We start from the raw sequence: 13,439 nt of genomic DNA on the forward strand, positions 1-13,439 counted from the left end.
TCCTTATCAACCATTTTATTGGAGTGCTTACCTGAGTGCTTAAGCCACTTGGTGAGCACCCTACAAGCTTATTGGTACTTACTCCATAAGCTTTTTGGTAATACAGGGTGTCTCAAAATAGATGGAACCCATGAACATAATAATAATTTATTACTCAGACAGGCTAACCTGTCTGACTCAGGCTAACCCCCGCTCTTGCAGGGAAAATGGCCTTAAAATGCATGTTGTGTGTGTTGTTGTACTCAGACAAGAAACTCCAAAAAAGATTACATTTCCTGGAAGCTGATATGATAACAATTAAAAAACTGAAGATTTGAGGTCTCTAGCTCAAAGGATACATTTATTAGAGCACATGTTCCAAATGACCGCCTTTGCGCCTTAGACACACTTGAAGCCGACGAGCGAAGTTGTCAATCACCCTGACACACTCTTTTTTTTTTTTTCTTTTTTTTTTGTATACAAGATCGAGGCTCGTGAAAGAGCGAACATTAATCACACAGAAAGACAAACAGACACATAAAACAAATAACATCGGGAGCGGTAGACAAGATGGGGAGAGAGGGGGAAGGACACAAACACAACATTTGAGAGCAGGGACCGAGAGACATGGAGACATCGAGAGATCTGTGGGAGGGAGAGGGCTTTGGGGGGGAGGCATGTGAAGGGGGGGAGGCATGTGAAGGGGGGGAGGCATGTGAAGGGGGGGGGGGTGGGAGAGGTATAAACATATGGACACTGCCAGGATTTCCAGGAAATAAGTTGGAATTTCAAACAAGGTGGATCTGGGGTGAATTAGTGGGGGTAGAAAAGATCAAGGTTATGGATGGGGGAAGATAAGAGATGGTGGTGAACAGCTGTTTTAAAGACCTGGAGGGAGGAGAGGGATTGAAGGGAGTGTGGGAGTTTGTTCCACAGGCGGGAGAAAAGAGGAATGAAAGAGTGAAGGTGAGCAGAGAGCCGAGATTTCGGCAGTTTAACCATCAGAGGGTTGCTGGCATCAGAGTCCTTCCTTCCTGATGGCACGAATCTTCTGGGTGATGGCCACTTTCAGTTCAGAAATGGATTGAGGACGATTCTCATACACGTGGTCCTTCAAGAACCCCCAGAGATAAAAATCTGGGGGGTTCAGATCGGGTGAATGCGGAGACCACTCGGGTTCGCTGCGCCTGCTGATCAGCCGATCAGGGAATCGGTGGTCCAGCCACTCCATCGTGATGTTGGCTGTATGTGGAGTTGTTGCTCCATCTTGTTGGAACCATTGCACATCTCGATTCATGCCACGACGTCTCCCAAGTCCCCTCCAGAACTTGTTGAGCACCACAATGTAACGCTCCTTTGTGACAGTGACTGCCTCCTCGTCTGCGTCTTCAAACCAAAACGGTCCGATTATGCCATGTTTTGAGATGGCCACCCAGGCCGTGCATTTCACAGAGTGCAAGGGCCTCTGAAGCACCTCGTCTGGGGCTTGTGTGCCCCAGAACACATTGTTCTTGCTATTGACATGCCCACAGAGCAAGAAGTGTGCTTCGTCGCTGAACCAAACATCATCAAGAAAGTCAGGATTCTCTTGGATCTTGTTCTCGAACCACCGGCACATCACAACACGTTTTGCCATGTCAGCTGGTGTGAGTTTATGCTTGATCTGGATCTTGTATGGGTACAGCTGAAGATCCTTGATCAAGATTCTTTGCACTGACGCACGTGAAAGACCCAGCTCTTGGCTACGTTTTCGGATGGACTTTTTCGGGCTCCTTCCGACAGAATGTCTCACCGCATTCACATTGTCAGGAGATCTTGCAGTTAGCTTCCTGCCAGAACTGGGTGTTTCTGCCTTCTTGTTGAGGTTGTTTACTGATCTAGTGGCTTGGAATTTGTGTGCCCAACGATAAATTTGGTTTTTCTGGGGATAGTTGTTGAAGTTGAACTTCCTGCGAAATTTTGCTTGCACCGTTTTGAATGATTTCGTCTCCAAATAAGTAGTGACGCAAAATATTTTTTCCTCCTTTGCCCAAGGCATTTTGATTGATAATTATTAGTTGTTATGGTCTCCTCTCTTCAAATCTGAAAAAAAAAGAACAAGAACATTAATATTGGCAGAATTATTAGCAGTGACATGGGTTCCATGTATTTTGAGACACCCTGTAGAACATCATTGCTTTCTCCTCCTGTTCTGCCACCTCCTGCTTGGCGAGCGCCCTACAAGCTTATTGGTAAGCACTCTACAAGCTTTTTGGTAATAGAACATCATTGCTTCCTCCTCCTGTTCTGCCACCTCCTGCTCATCCTCCTCACCCTCCTCCTCCTCCTCCTCCTCCTTCTCCCTCTGCCCATCCTCTCGCTCCAATTTGTGAAAAAATAAGTTTCATCAGAAGAAAACACAGCTAACCAATGTCACATGCATACTGCTATTCCTTTTGATACTTCATCACTGAACCTAGTGTGTATGGAATATTTTCCTCCCTCATTGGTTGTAATCTCCCATGGGTGTCAGAGGGTGTCAGAGGGTGCAGCAAGGTTCGCCAGGGGCCTAATACATGTCTTCATCAAAAAGGTTTGTTTTGTGGGCCTAGTTGTGATATTTAAGAATGGCGGCATTTTCAGTGTGCCAATCAGCCTTCATCGTGCCCACTGCATGTATTGTGATGCACATTTTAATGGAGGCTTTTTTCATCTTCAGATTAAAGCTTTAAAAAAATATTCTATCACATCAAGTTGAAAAAAAACAAAAACATTGCCATCTCACCTTTGAGCTGTTTAGCCTGGGTTTGAATCCCGGCCCAACTATGAACTGTCATCCTCGTATTTTATAGGCAGAGTGATTCATCAATGTGTGTGCTGTCCCTCGGATTGGTGTTTAACTGGATGTTTCATCTGCCAGCATTAGTTGGTGGATGTTAAGGATCCTATGGTGTCAGGGTGTCGTTCGCAAAAACTTGGTGAGCTTTTGTTGGCACACTGGCCAAGTTCCAAATTCCTACTTGGATTGTGTGCACCAAGTGGTCTGGTTTTCTCAGAGGTTCCTTGATGCCAGGTTACACCATTTGCTATATTGAGAGTGTGGTTGCTGTCTGAACAGTAGCTTCGGCACTGTAAATAAATTGACCCGGTAGTTCACATGTTGAACTTGAATGGCTTTTTCAGACATGAAGGGCAACCTAAACATATTGCTGCCTATTTATAAAAACCACAAGAAAAAATAGAAGAATCATGCTACAAAATATCCTCTAATCCACTAAAAAATAATAAACATTGGTGAAAAATAGAGGGAAAAAAGTAGGGATCAATGAAGAAAATTGTCATTTGTAGGTAAAGCAAATTGCAAGAGCAACAAAACATTGACAACAGATGTGATTGGGTCACATAGGGTGCATGATGAAAGAAAAGGAAAGAGAGATAAAGGTTACCGTCCAGAAATCTTCCACTGATGCTATGTTACTGAAGGATTTGGTGGAATTCGGTGAAAGATGCTGAGAGATAATTCTTGTAGCGAGGTCTTGTTTGAGGTAGACAGCTTCCGGGCTGGCATCATTCAACACCACTGGAGACATATTAGGCACCTGAATGAGATCTGATGTTTTATGCTCTCCCATCATCTAATTAATTTATTTTTAAATTATTTTTACAAATTTCACAATATCCCGAGCTCTTTTTACTTTAATTCTGTCAATGAGATCTCAGAGTTAAAACCAGATTCTCTGCCACATATAGAGTGAACTTCCTAATCTCAGAGATATATTTATCACAGATAAACTCTCCCAACCACCCCAAGCACCACCTGCAGAGATGAGGGTTAAGAAAGCAATGGATGTTGCTGCTTCCAAAATCTCTGGACAGTTGTGCAGTTGTCGCAACCATTTCATCCACAAACCTGTTGAGAGGGCAAAAAAGATTGCTGATAATTTTTCGGAGAGGATAATTGTGTCTGCAAAATTGAGACATGGCTCATTGTAAATAACTCTCCATGGGGAATAAAATGTTTAATGATGATGTCATAGGTGCCTCCATTATGACGTCATAATTCGACAAGTACAAAACTTCATCCGATCAAGATGAAATTTCTTGAGCATAATCTAGAAATAAATTAGTTTAGAAAAAAAATAATTATGACGTTATCGGTCACGTGGTTCGGCCACCATATTTGTTTTACCACTGAAGCCTTAAAAAACACTGAAAATACATCCTGGTGAGGGTTTGCAATCTCTGATTGCTCTTTCTTGTTGTGTCTGCATTCACAGGCATTATTGAACCAAATTCAATTTGACATTGCTTGGTGGTCTATAGTTATACACATGTTAAATTTAAGCTTAAGCACTTAATAAAGTTAACCGTTGGTGCTCCTATGGTTGGCAGCTGTTGGTGCTACTATGGTTGGCAGCCGTTGGTGCTACTATGGTTGGCAGCCGTTGGTGCTGCTATGGTTGGCAGCCGTTGGTGCTCCTATGGTTGGCAGCCGTTGGTGCTACTATGGTTGGCAGCCGTTGGTGCTACTATGGTTGGCAGCCGTTGGTGCTCCTATGGTTGGCAGCTGTTGGTGCTCCTATGGTTGGCAGCCGTTGGTGCTCCTATGGTTGGCAGCGAGTGCCCCGGAAGCATTGACGGAAAGAGTGGCAATCATATGTGTGGGAAAATTTCATATGTAGTCAGGGTCACCCAGATAGCTCAGATGGCAGAGCACTGGTACGGTTTTCCAGAGGACCTGGGTTCGATTCCTGGTCTGGGTGTGTAATTATCCCACATATATCAATTTAAATAATAAAGTTAAGCACAGGCTGCGTTTCTCTGGAATGTATAAGTAACTAAGAACATTATTCAGAAACAGTTGTTTTTCGTAAAACCACATAGCCTATTGGTAAAGTATGCATGTCGAAAAAAAAGACGAGACTATTCAGGGATTTTATATATATTTATAGCTTAGTAAAGCAACTACTATGAGAAACATAAAACATATATCGTTAGATTGGTAGGCCCATACTCAGCCGAGCAATTGAGCACTCACAACAAGTTGTGAACAATTTTGTAGCCAAGAACGAATGGTGGATAGGTCACCACTGTGTCGTAAGTTAATATGAATGAAATCCTTCTGAGCAGGCATGGGAACCAAAATCCACACAGGTGAAGCAATACAACACTTTATCCCCTAACCCACCAAGTCGCTCTCATAAAGAAGACTTTAAAGCACAATGTAGACATACAGTGGCCTGAAAAAGTATTCACCCCCTCAAGTATTTCACATCTTTATGTCACCTGAACATATTTAATGATGCTTTCAAATCAAATTTAATATATATAGAGATTTCATAAACTACTCCAATGTGATAGAGCTAAAAACTAGCGATTAGCCAAGCCGATTAGCCAAGCTTGTAAAAATGCGATTTGAACTTGTCATTTTCAATGAACATGTACTCGGTCATGTGTGACAGCAATGATGCATGAAAGGCATCAATGGAAAGCTGAGGATCTCCTCATAATTGGTAAACCACATGTAAATTGTCAAACTAAATAACCTTTGTATATTAACCCCTTGAATTCGGATTACCTTTTTTTTGATACGCACTGTACAGCATGAAACTTCAAAATGTTGTGGATGGATTATGACAAAACTAGGTGGATAAGTTGGTTAGATGACAAGAACGAGCGATTAGATTTCGTTTCAGGTCCGAACACAGATCCAGCCTATCAGTGGGATACAAAATGTAAAGTGTTCAGCTTGGCGGATGTTTGCTCCCTACCAAGTGCCATTCTCGTTATTGTTATTATCATTATATAATTTTGCTTCTTATGTAGTTTGTGTTAGGTGTTGGCTCTGGAATATTTTTTTAACATTAGTAAACGAATAAATTCACGTCTGATCAAAGAACATGTTGCCACAAATCTAAATTTGCAAAAAGATAACTTTTAAATGAAAACATTTATATTTTAGTATATTAAATCGGAAATGTGTGTTCAGAAGGTCGAACGGAGCCCTTCCAGGTATCCACCTTCGTATGTGTGTGTTTGTTGTGTATGTATGTGTATGTGTATATGTGTGTGTGTGTATGTGTATATGTGTGTGTGTGTATATGTGTGTAATTGTGTGTGTGTGTGTATGTGTGTGTGTATGTGTGTGTGTGTGTGTTTGTGTGTGTGTGTGTGTGTGTGTGTGTGTGTGTGTGTGTGTGTATGTGTGTGAGTGTGTGTGTATGTGTATGTGTGTGCATGTGTGTGTATGTGTGTGTATGTGTATGTGTATGTGTGTGTGTGTATGTGTGTGTGTATGTGTGTGTGTGTATGTGTGTGTATGTGTATGTGTATGTGTTGCCCTTTGCACCCAAAGAAAGCTGTTCACACGCATCATGTGAGCCACCTGGTCAATTTATATGTCGTGCAGAAGCTGCTTCCCGGACAGCAACTACACTTTAAGATAGTAAGCGGTGCAATCTGGTGTCAATGAATCTGCAAAAGCATCTGAGGGATGGCTTGATGCTTCACCGCACCTGCAAGACACCAGGATGACCGTTCACAGCTGGAGCGATATTTTAACCCGGGCTAGACAGTTCAGAAGTGGATGTACAGTCACGTGAAAAAGTAAGTACACCCCATAGAAAGTTTTGACTTTTTCAACATATTTCAACATACAGCTATTTGATCTTCATTTCCACAATATTGATAGATAAAGGTGATATAATATAACAAATATCATGAAACATTTACATTTTGTAGCCCATTGTATAATTTAAATAAACATAAATGCAAATTTCGCATGTGGAAAAAGTAAGTATGTGTGTGGTATGTGTGTGTGTGGTGTGTGTGTGTGGTGTGGTATCTCCTCCTTTGGTATCCATGGAAATCTCCACGCATGGCTGGCGGACTTCCTCTCTAGTCGTAGTCAACGTGTGGCCCTGAATGGGTTTCTTTCATCTCCTCTTCCTGTTAAGGCTGGAGTTCCCCAAGGCAGTGTTCTGGGCCCTGTGCTCGTTTTGGTCTTCATCAATGATCTCTCCGACTCTCTTGAAAATCCTCTCTATCTCTTTGCTGATGACTCCACTCTCTGCCACTCCATTCCTCATCCCTCAGATCGGCAGTCTGCAGCCTCCTCACTCTCTGCAGACCTGGACAAAATCACTGACTGGGCAAACAAGTGGAACATGTCTTTCAATCCTGACAAATCTCACTCTCTTACGATGTCTCTCCGAAAAGACCGACTGGACAACCCTCCCATCCACTTTCTGAATAATCCTCTCCAAGAAGTTCTGTCACTCAAGCTTTTGGGTCTCACTATCTGCTATGATCTTTCCTGGGAAAACCACATTTCAAATCTGGCCTCCAAAGCCAGTCGCCGACTGGGCATCCTCCGTCGTGCGAAGTCCTTCCTTGGCACACCTGAGCTCCTCACCACATACAAGGTTTTCATCCGCAGCTCAATGGAATACTGCTCTCCCCTCTGGGCTGGTGCTCCTGCCTCACATCTAGCTCGTCTTCACGCTGTTGAAACCAAAGCGTTCAGAATCATTGGAATCTCCCGTAATGAAGCTACCTCCGAGGGCCTTTCACTTACTCACCGCAGGCAGGTTGGTGGTATTTCTGTCTTCTACCGACTCCTCTCCGGCCTTGCTCCTCCAGCTCTCTCTGGGCTCTGTCCCCAAAATATTCCTACAGGTCGCACAAGATCTGCCTGCAACCCTCTTATGGTTAAACTGCCAAAATCAAGACTCTCTGCTCACCTTCACTCTTTCATTCCTCTTTTCTCCCACCTCTGGAACAAACTCCCCCACTCCCTTCAATCCCACTCCTCCCTCCAGGTCTTTAAAACAGCTCTTCACCACCATCTCTTATCTTCCCCCATCCAAACCTTTGATCTGTTCTACCCCCACTAATTTCACCCCAAATCCTCTTTTTTGAAATAACAACTTCTTTCCTGGAAGTCCTTGGTGTCCTTGTGTTTATACTTCTCCCACCCCCCCCCCCCCCTCCCACGCCGCCTCCCCCAAGCCCTCTCCCTCCCACACATTCCCGATGTCTCACAAATGTTGTGTTTATGTGCTTCCCCTTCTCTCCCCATCTTGTCTACCGCTCCCCTTTTTATACACTTTGTTTGTTTGTCTGTTTGATTTGTTTGTGTGATAAATGTTCGCTCTTTCACGAGCCTCGATTATGTATACAAAAAAAAAAAAAAGGTACACCCTTGGCTCTAATAGGTGCTATTGCCCCCTTTGGCAGAAACAACCTCAAGTAGGCATTTCTTATAACTGTCTACCAGTCTCTGACATCGGCTGGGAGAAATTTTTGCCCACTCCTCCATGCAGAATTCTTTCAGCTGTGCGATGTTTGAGGGGTTTCTTGCATGCACAGCTCGTTTCAAATCCCCCCACAACATCTCGATGGGATTTAGATCTGGGCTTTGACTTGGCCATTCCAGAACCCTCCATTTCTTTCTTTTCAGCCATTCCTTGGTGGATTTACTGGTATGTTTAGGGTCATTGTCATGTTGCAAGGTCCACCTTCGGTTGAGCTTCAACTCTCCGACAGATGGCCTCACATTATCCTCCAGCACCCTCTGGTACAATGAAGAATTCATAGTGGATTCTATGATGGTGAGCTGCCCAGGCCCTGATGCAGCAAAGCTGCCCCAAACCATAATATTTCCTCCACCATGCTTTACAGTTGGTATCAGGTTCTTGTGGTCAAATGCTGTCTTTGGTTTTCGCCAAACATGTCTTCTGGTACTGTGGCCAAAGTACCTTTGACTCATCTGTCCAGAGCACATTGTTCCAGAAGTGCTGGTCTTTGCCTAGGTGTTCATTGGCAAACTTTAGTGTTGCCCTGATGTTCTTTCTGGACAGCAAAGGTTTCCTCCTGGCACACCTCCCATGTAGATCAAATTTGTGCAGCCTCTTTCTAATGGTAGACTCGTGTGCTTTGACATTAACAGTGGCAAGAGCTACCTGTAGGTCCCCTGATGACATTCTGGCGTTCTTAGATCCTTCTTTCAGCATCTTGCGGTCTGCTCTCGGGCTGAACTTGCTGGGGCGGCCTGCCCTGAACAAGTTGGCAGTTGTTTGGAATCTTCTCCACTTGTAGATGATCTTCCGGACAGTCGAATGATTGATTTCAAATTGTTCGGAGATCTGTTTAAATCCCTTCCCAGACTCGTAGGCATCTATAACCTTCTTTCTGAAGGCCTCAGAGAGCTCTTTTGATCTAGGCATGGTGACGCCACACAATTCAACAACAAAGAGCAAACCAAACTAAATGTCTGAGGTTTAAATAAGACAGGTTCCTCCATGATCCTCTCTAACAATGTTCTAATCATTTGCACCTGAGCTGGTGCACCTGATTCTAATTTTAGGTATTTGAAGTTGTGATAAATGTCGGGGTGTACTTACTTTTTCCACATGTGAAATTTGCATTTATGTTTATTTAAATTATACAATGGACTACAAAATGTAAATGTTTCATGATATTTGTTATATTATATCACCTTGATCTATCAGTATTGTTGAAATGAAGATCAAATAGCTGTATGTTGAAATATGTTGAAAAAGTCAAAACTTTACATGGGGTGTACTTACTTTTTCACGTGACTGTACATACCTCTCGGCTATCCTGCCAACTCAAGATCAGAAACATATAACACTTTTGAAACTTCAGAAACATTTGGCTGGTTTGGGCAAAGTCAGCCCAAAATCTCTTCTTTCATGAATTTCTCTGGGTGGGTGGGGTTAGGTTAGGGCTTTTTTGGCAAGGAAGGGGTTTGAAATATTTTGGGGCCAAAAAGGATGATTTGGACAAGAGTGGATATGTTGTCATTATATCATTTGTAAGCAGAGTATAAACTGTAGAGCATATCATTTATTTGAAGAATAATTAAAATTTATTTTCTTTTACTTTATCAGATCACTACTTACCAATGAATGTTTATTAACGTTCAAGGAATGAAGCATGGAATGTGATGGAGGTAGGGTAAAGGAAAGAAAGGTGGGAAACTCACTTCGCACAAACTGCGCTGATCTTCGCAATCTTGAAGTTTCCTTTTCAGGGCCTTGTAGGCTTCCCACGACTCCATGAGGGTTCTCCTCTCCTCTTCGTGCACTCTCCCCAACTCCATGCGCACTCTCCACGAATCCCTGTGAACTCTCCAGAACTCCTTGCGCACTCTCCCAAACTCCCTGCGAACTCTTCCTGACTCCCTGGGAACTCTCCCTGACTCCCTGGGAACTCTCCCTGACTCCCTGGGAACTCTCCCAAACTCCCTGGGAACTCTCCCAAACTCCTTGCGAACTCTCCCCCAATCCCTGTACACTCTCTCCGACTACCTTCACACTCTCCCCGACTACCTGCACACTCTCCCAAACTCCCTGCACACCCTCCCTGACTACCTGCACACTCTCGCAAACTCCTTGCACACTCTCGCCAACTCCCTGCGAACTCTCCCTGACTCCCTGCGCACTCCCTTTGACTCCCAGCGCACCCTCCCAAGCTCCCTGCGCACTCTCACTGACTCCAATCACATTATCCTCGGATCTCCAGATACTTTCTCCAGATCCACATGAACTATCTTTATTATTTCTTTGGACCATGCCACTATTGATGTACGCACCTTCCCTTATTGACGCTGATAAAATAAAGTAAACGGCTTTAACACTTATGAAGTCTTTCGGGATTTGTTAAACTCACTCGAATCGCCTCCCTTGGGCAATCACACTCAATGCGCTTGCGCAGGCGGTGGTCTGCTGCTAAGCAACAAGGACCACGTGGTGTTTCTGTTCCCCAACTCTAATTTGTTTAAATCTAGCAGTGTTGGGGGATTTTACCCCTAAAAATTATATATATATATATATATATATATATATATATATATATATATATATATATATATATCATACCCTAACCTATAGTATTGATATTTTATTCAAACTAACTTCAATCGCCCTTAAATATCTTATGCACACCTATGCCCAGTTTATACAACCCTCGGCAATCACCACCACTCCACGCCAACAACAATGTTCGCGACAGTCTATATATTACATACTGTAAGGGGGTGAGGTCTGAGCGATCGGTCCAGTGGTACGTGGAGGTGGAGCTGCCGAGCTGGAGGCAAGGCAAGTGTTTCGCTTTGGTAACCCTTCACTCTAATTCTTGCTTTGCCAACACCATCATCATTCCCTGTACTACATCAAGGTACCGACGGGTTACGAGAAAGTTAATCCTGTAGTTCCCGATCTGCTTCAGTAAGACTTAACAACTTATTGAAGGTCCAGACATCCAGTGAAGGTTAAATCCTCCTTCAAGTGCTTGCGTAAATTAATTTTAAACGACTGGACCGAGCTAGCTTCTAAAACCTGATGCGGGAGACTGTTCCAGTCGTCGACCACTCGATTGCTAAAAAACTTGTTCCTAACTTCCAAGCGACTCCTTCCTTTGAACATCTTCAGGCCCCTTAACTGTAGTTAAGTAGTGGCTTGGAGTGAAAAGGTGCTCTGGATCTATTTGATACACCAATGTAATATCATACATATCTCCTCTTCCTCGGCTGAGCGAAGTGTCCCCAGTGGGGAAGGGGAGCGAGTTATGGTGAAAATAAAATATAAAAAAAACAAGAAATATGTCTTGAAATATTCCCAAAATAAGTTGTTGACCTTTTGGCCTATGTTAACCTCAAAAATAATTGGTGGTTTAATTCAGTGATCTGATATGCAAATCCTCTTCAAATTTCAAGTCAATTAGATGAAAATTGACGATTTTAGAAATTTGGCCCATATTGATATTTTGACTTTTAGACCTCAAAAATAATTGGTGGTTGAATTAGGTGACCCGATATGCAAATCCTATCCAAATTTCAAGTCAATTGGATGAAAATGTAGGATTTTTAAAACTTCACCTTAAGTTGTTGACCTTTGGCCTATGTTTACTTTTTGGCCTATGCTGACCTCAAAAAGAATTGGTGGTTCAATTTCAGTGACCTGCTATGCAAATCCTCTTCAAATTTCAAGTCAATCAGACGAAAGTTGAGGATTTTAGAAATTTAAAATTGTTGTTGACTTTTGGCCTGTGGTGATCTCAAAAATAGTTGGTGGTTGAATTCAGTTTGCTGATATGTAAATCCCATTCACATTTCAAGTTAATCGGATGAAAATTGAGGATTTTATAAAAAAAATTAAAAGGTGGTTGACCTTTGGCCTACGTTGACCTTTTGGCCTACGCTGATCTCAAAAATAGTTGACGGTTGAATTCAGTAAGCCGATATGTAAATCCTATTCAAATTTCAAGTCAATAGGATGAAAATTGAGGATTTTAGAAATTAAAAAAAGTGGTTGACCTTTGGCCTACTTTGACCTTTTGGCCCACGCTGATCTCAAAAATAGTTGGTGGTTGAATTCACTAAGCCGATATGTAAATCCTCTTCAAATTTCAAGTCAATCGGATGAAAATTGAGGATTTTAGAAATTTGAAAAAAGTGGTTGACCTTTGGCCTATGTTGACCTTTTGACCCCAAAAATAGAGGATTTTGTCGGACCACGAACTCTACCATTTGGTAAAGTTTCGTGAAGATCGGTTTAAAATTGTGACCTGTAGGCAAGTATAAGTGAGCGGACAGACAAACAAACACAGACACACACAAACTGGAGTGATCAACATACTTGCAAAAACAAATATTTTTTTTGGCCAAGTAACAAACAGACAATATGAAAAATCACTCATAGAGCGACACTTGGCAAAACAGAACAAAGTGGAATGGCACTCAGTAGAGCATCCTTTTAACCTAAAAAATAGTTGGTGGTTGAATTCAGTTAGCTGAGATGAAAATCCCATTCAAATTTCAAGTCAATCGGATGAAAATTGGGGCTTTTAGAAATTTGAAAAAAGCGGTTGACCTTGGGCCTATGTTGACCTTTTGGCCTATGCTGATCTCAAAAATAGTTATTGGTTCAATTCATTAAACGTCTGTTAACTGATGTGTATATCCCATTCAAATTTCAAGTGAATTGTATGAAAATTGAGGATTTTAGAAATTTGAAATTGTTGTTGACTTTTGGCCTATGTTGCTCTTTTGGCTTATGGTGATCTCAAAAATAGTTGGTGGTTGAATTCAGTTTGCTGATATGTAAATCCCATTCAAATTTCAAGTGATTCGGATGAAAATTGAGGATTTTAGAAATTAGAAAAAAGTGGTTGACCTTTGGCCTATGTTGACCTTTTGGCCGAAGCTAATCTGAAAAATAGTTGGTGGTTGAATTCCGTTAACCGATATGTAAATCCTCTTCAAATTTCAAATCAATCCGATGAAAATTGAGGATTGTAGGAATTACAAAAGTGGTTGACCTTTGGCCAACGTTGAGCTTTTGGCCCACACTGATCTCAAAAATAGTTGGTGGTTGAATTGAGTAAGCCGATATGTAAATCCTATTCAAATTTCAAGTCAATCGGATGAAAATTGAGGATTTTAGAAATTTGAAAAA

General features: G+C 42.2%; 1 protein-coding gene across 4 annotated transcripts in view; it reads right to left on the minus strand.

Moving 5' to 3' along the window:
- The window catches only part of LOC137430118 (polycystin-2), a 121,229-nt gene extending 110,564 nt beyond the window's left edge, over positions 1–10,665 (minus strand). For 3 of the 4 annotated variants that reach the window (XR_010985001.2, XM_078780254.1, XM_068120687.2), the window contains exons 1-3: positions 9,968–10,665; positions 3,776–3,868; positions 3,405–3,538 (exon numbers count right to left, since the gene is read on the minus strand). Coding sequence is in view for 3 of the 4 variants with exons in the window: in XM_078780254.1 (XP_078636380.1) it covers positions 3,405–3,538; positions 3,776–3,868; positions 9,968–10,556 (816 nt within the window). In the remaining variant the exon portion in view is untranslated. Of the gene's footprint in view, positions 1–3,404; positions 3,539–3,775; positions 3,869–6,343; positions 6,464–9,967 lie in introns of those variants that run through there. The other variant, XM_078780256.1, reaches the window with a different exon arrangement.
- Between the last annotated feature and the right edge of the window lie 2,774 nt (positions 10,666–13,439).

Source organism: Myxine glutinosa, chromosome 6 (genome assembly GCF_964187855.1).
Source record: "Myxine glutinosa chromosome 6, kmMyxGlut1.1, whole genome shotgun sequence".
In the NCBI taxonomy this organism is placed as follows: Eukaryota; Metazoa; Chordata; class Myxini; order Myxiniformes; family Myxinidae; genus Myxine; species Myxine glutinosa.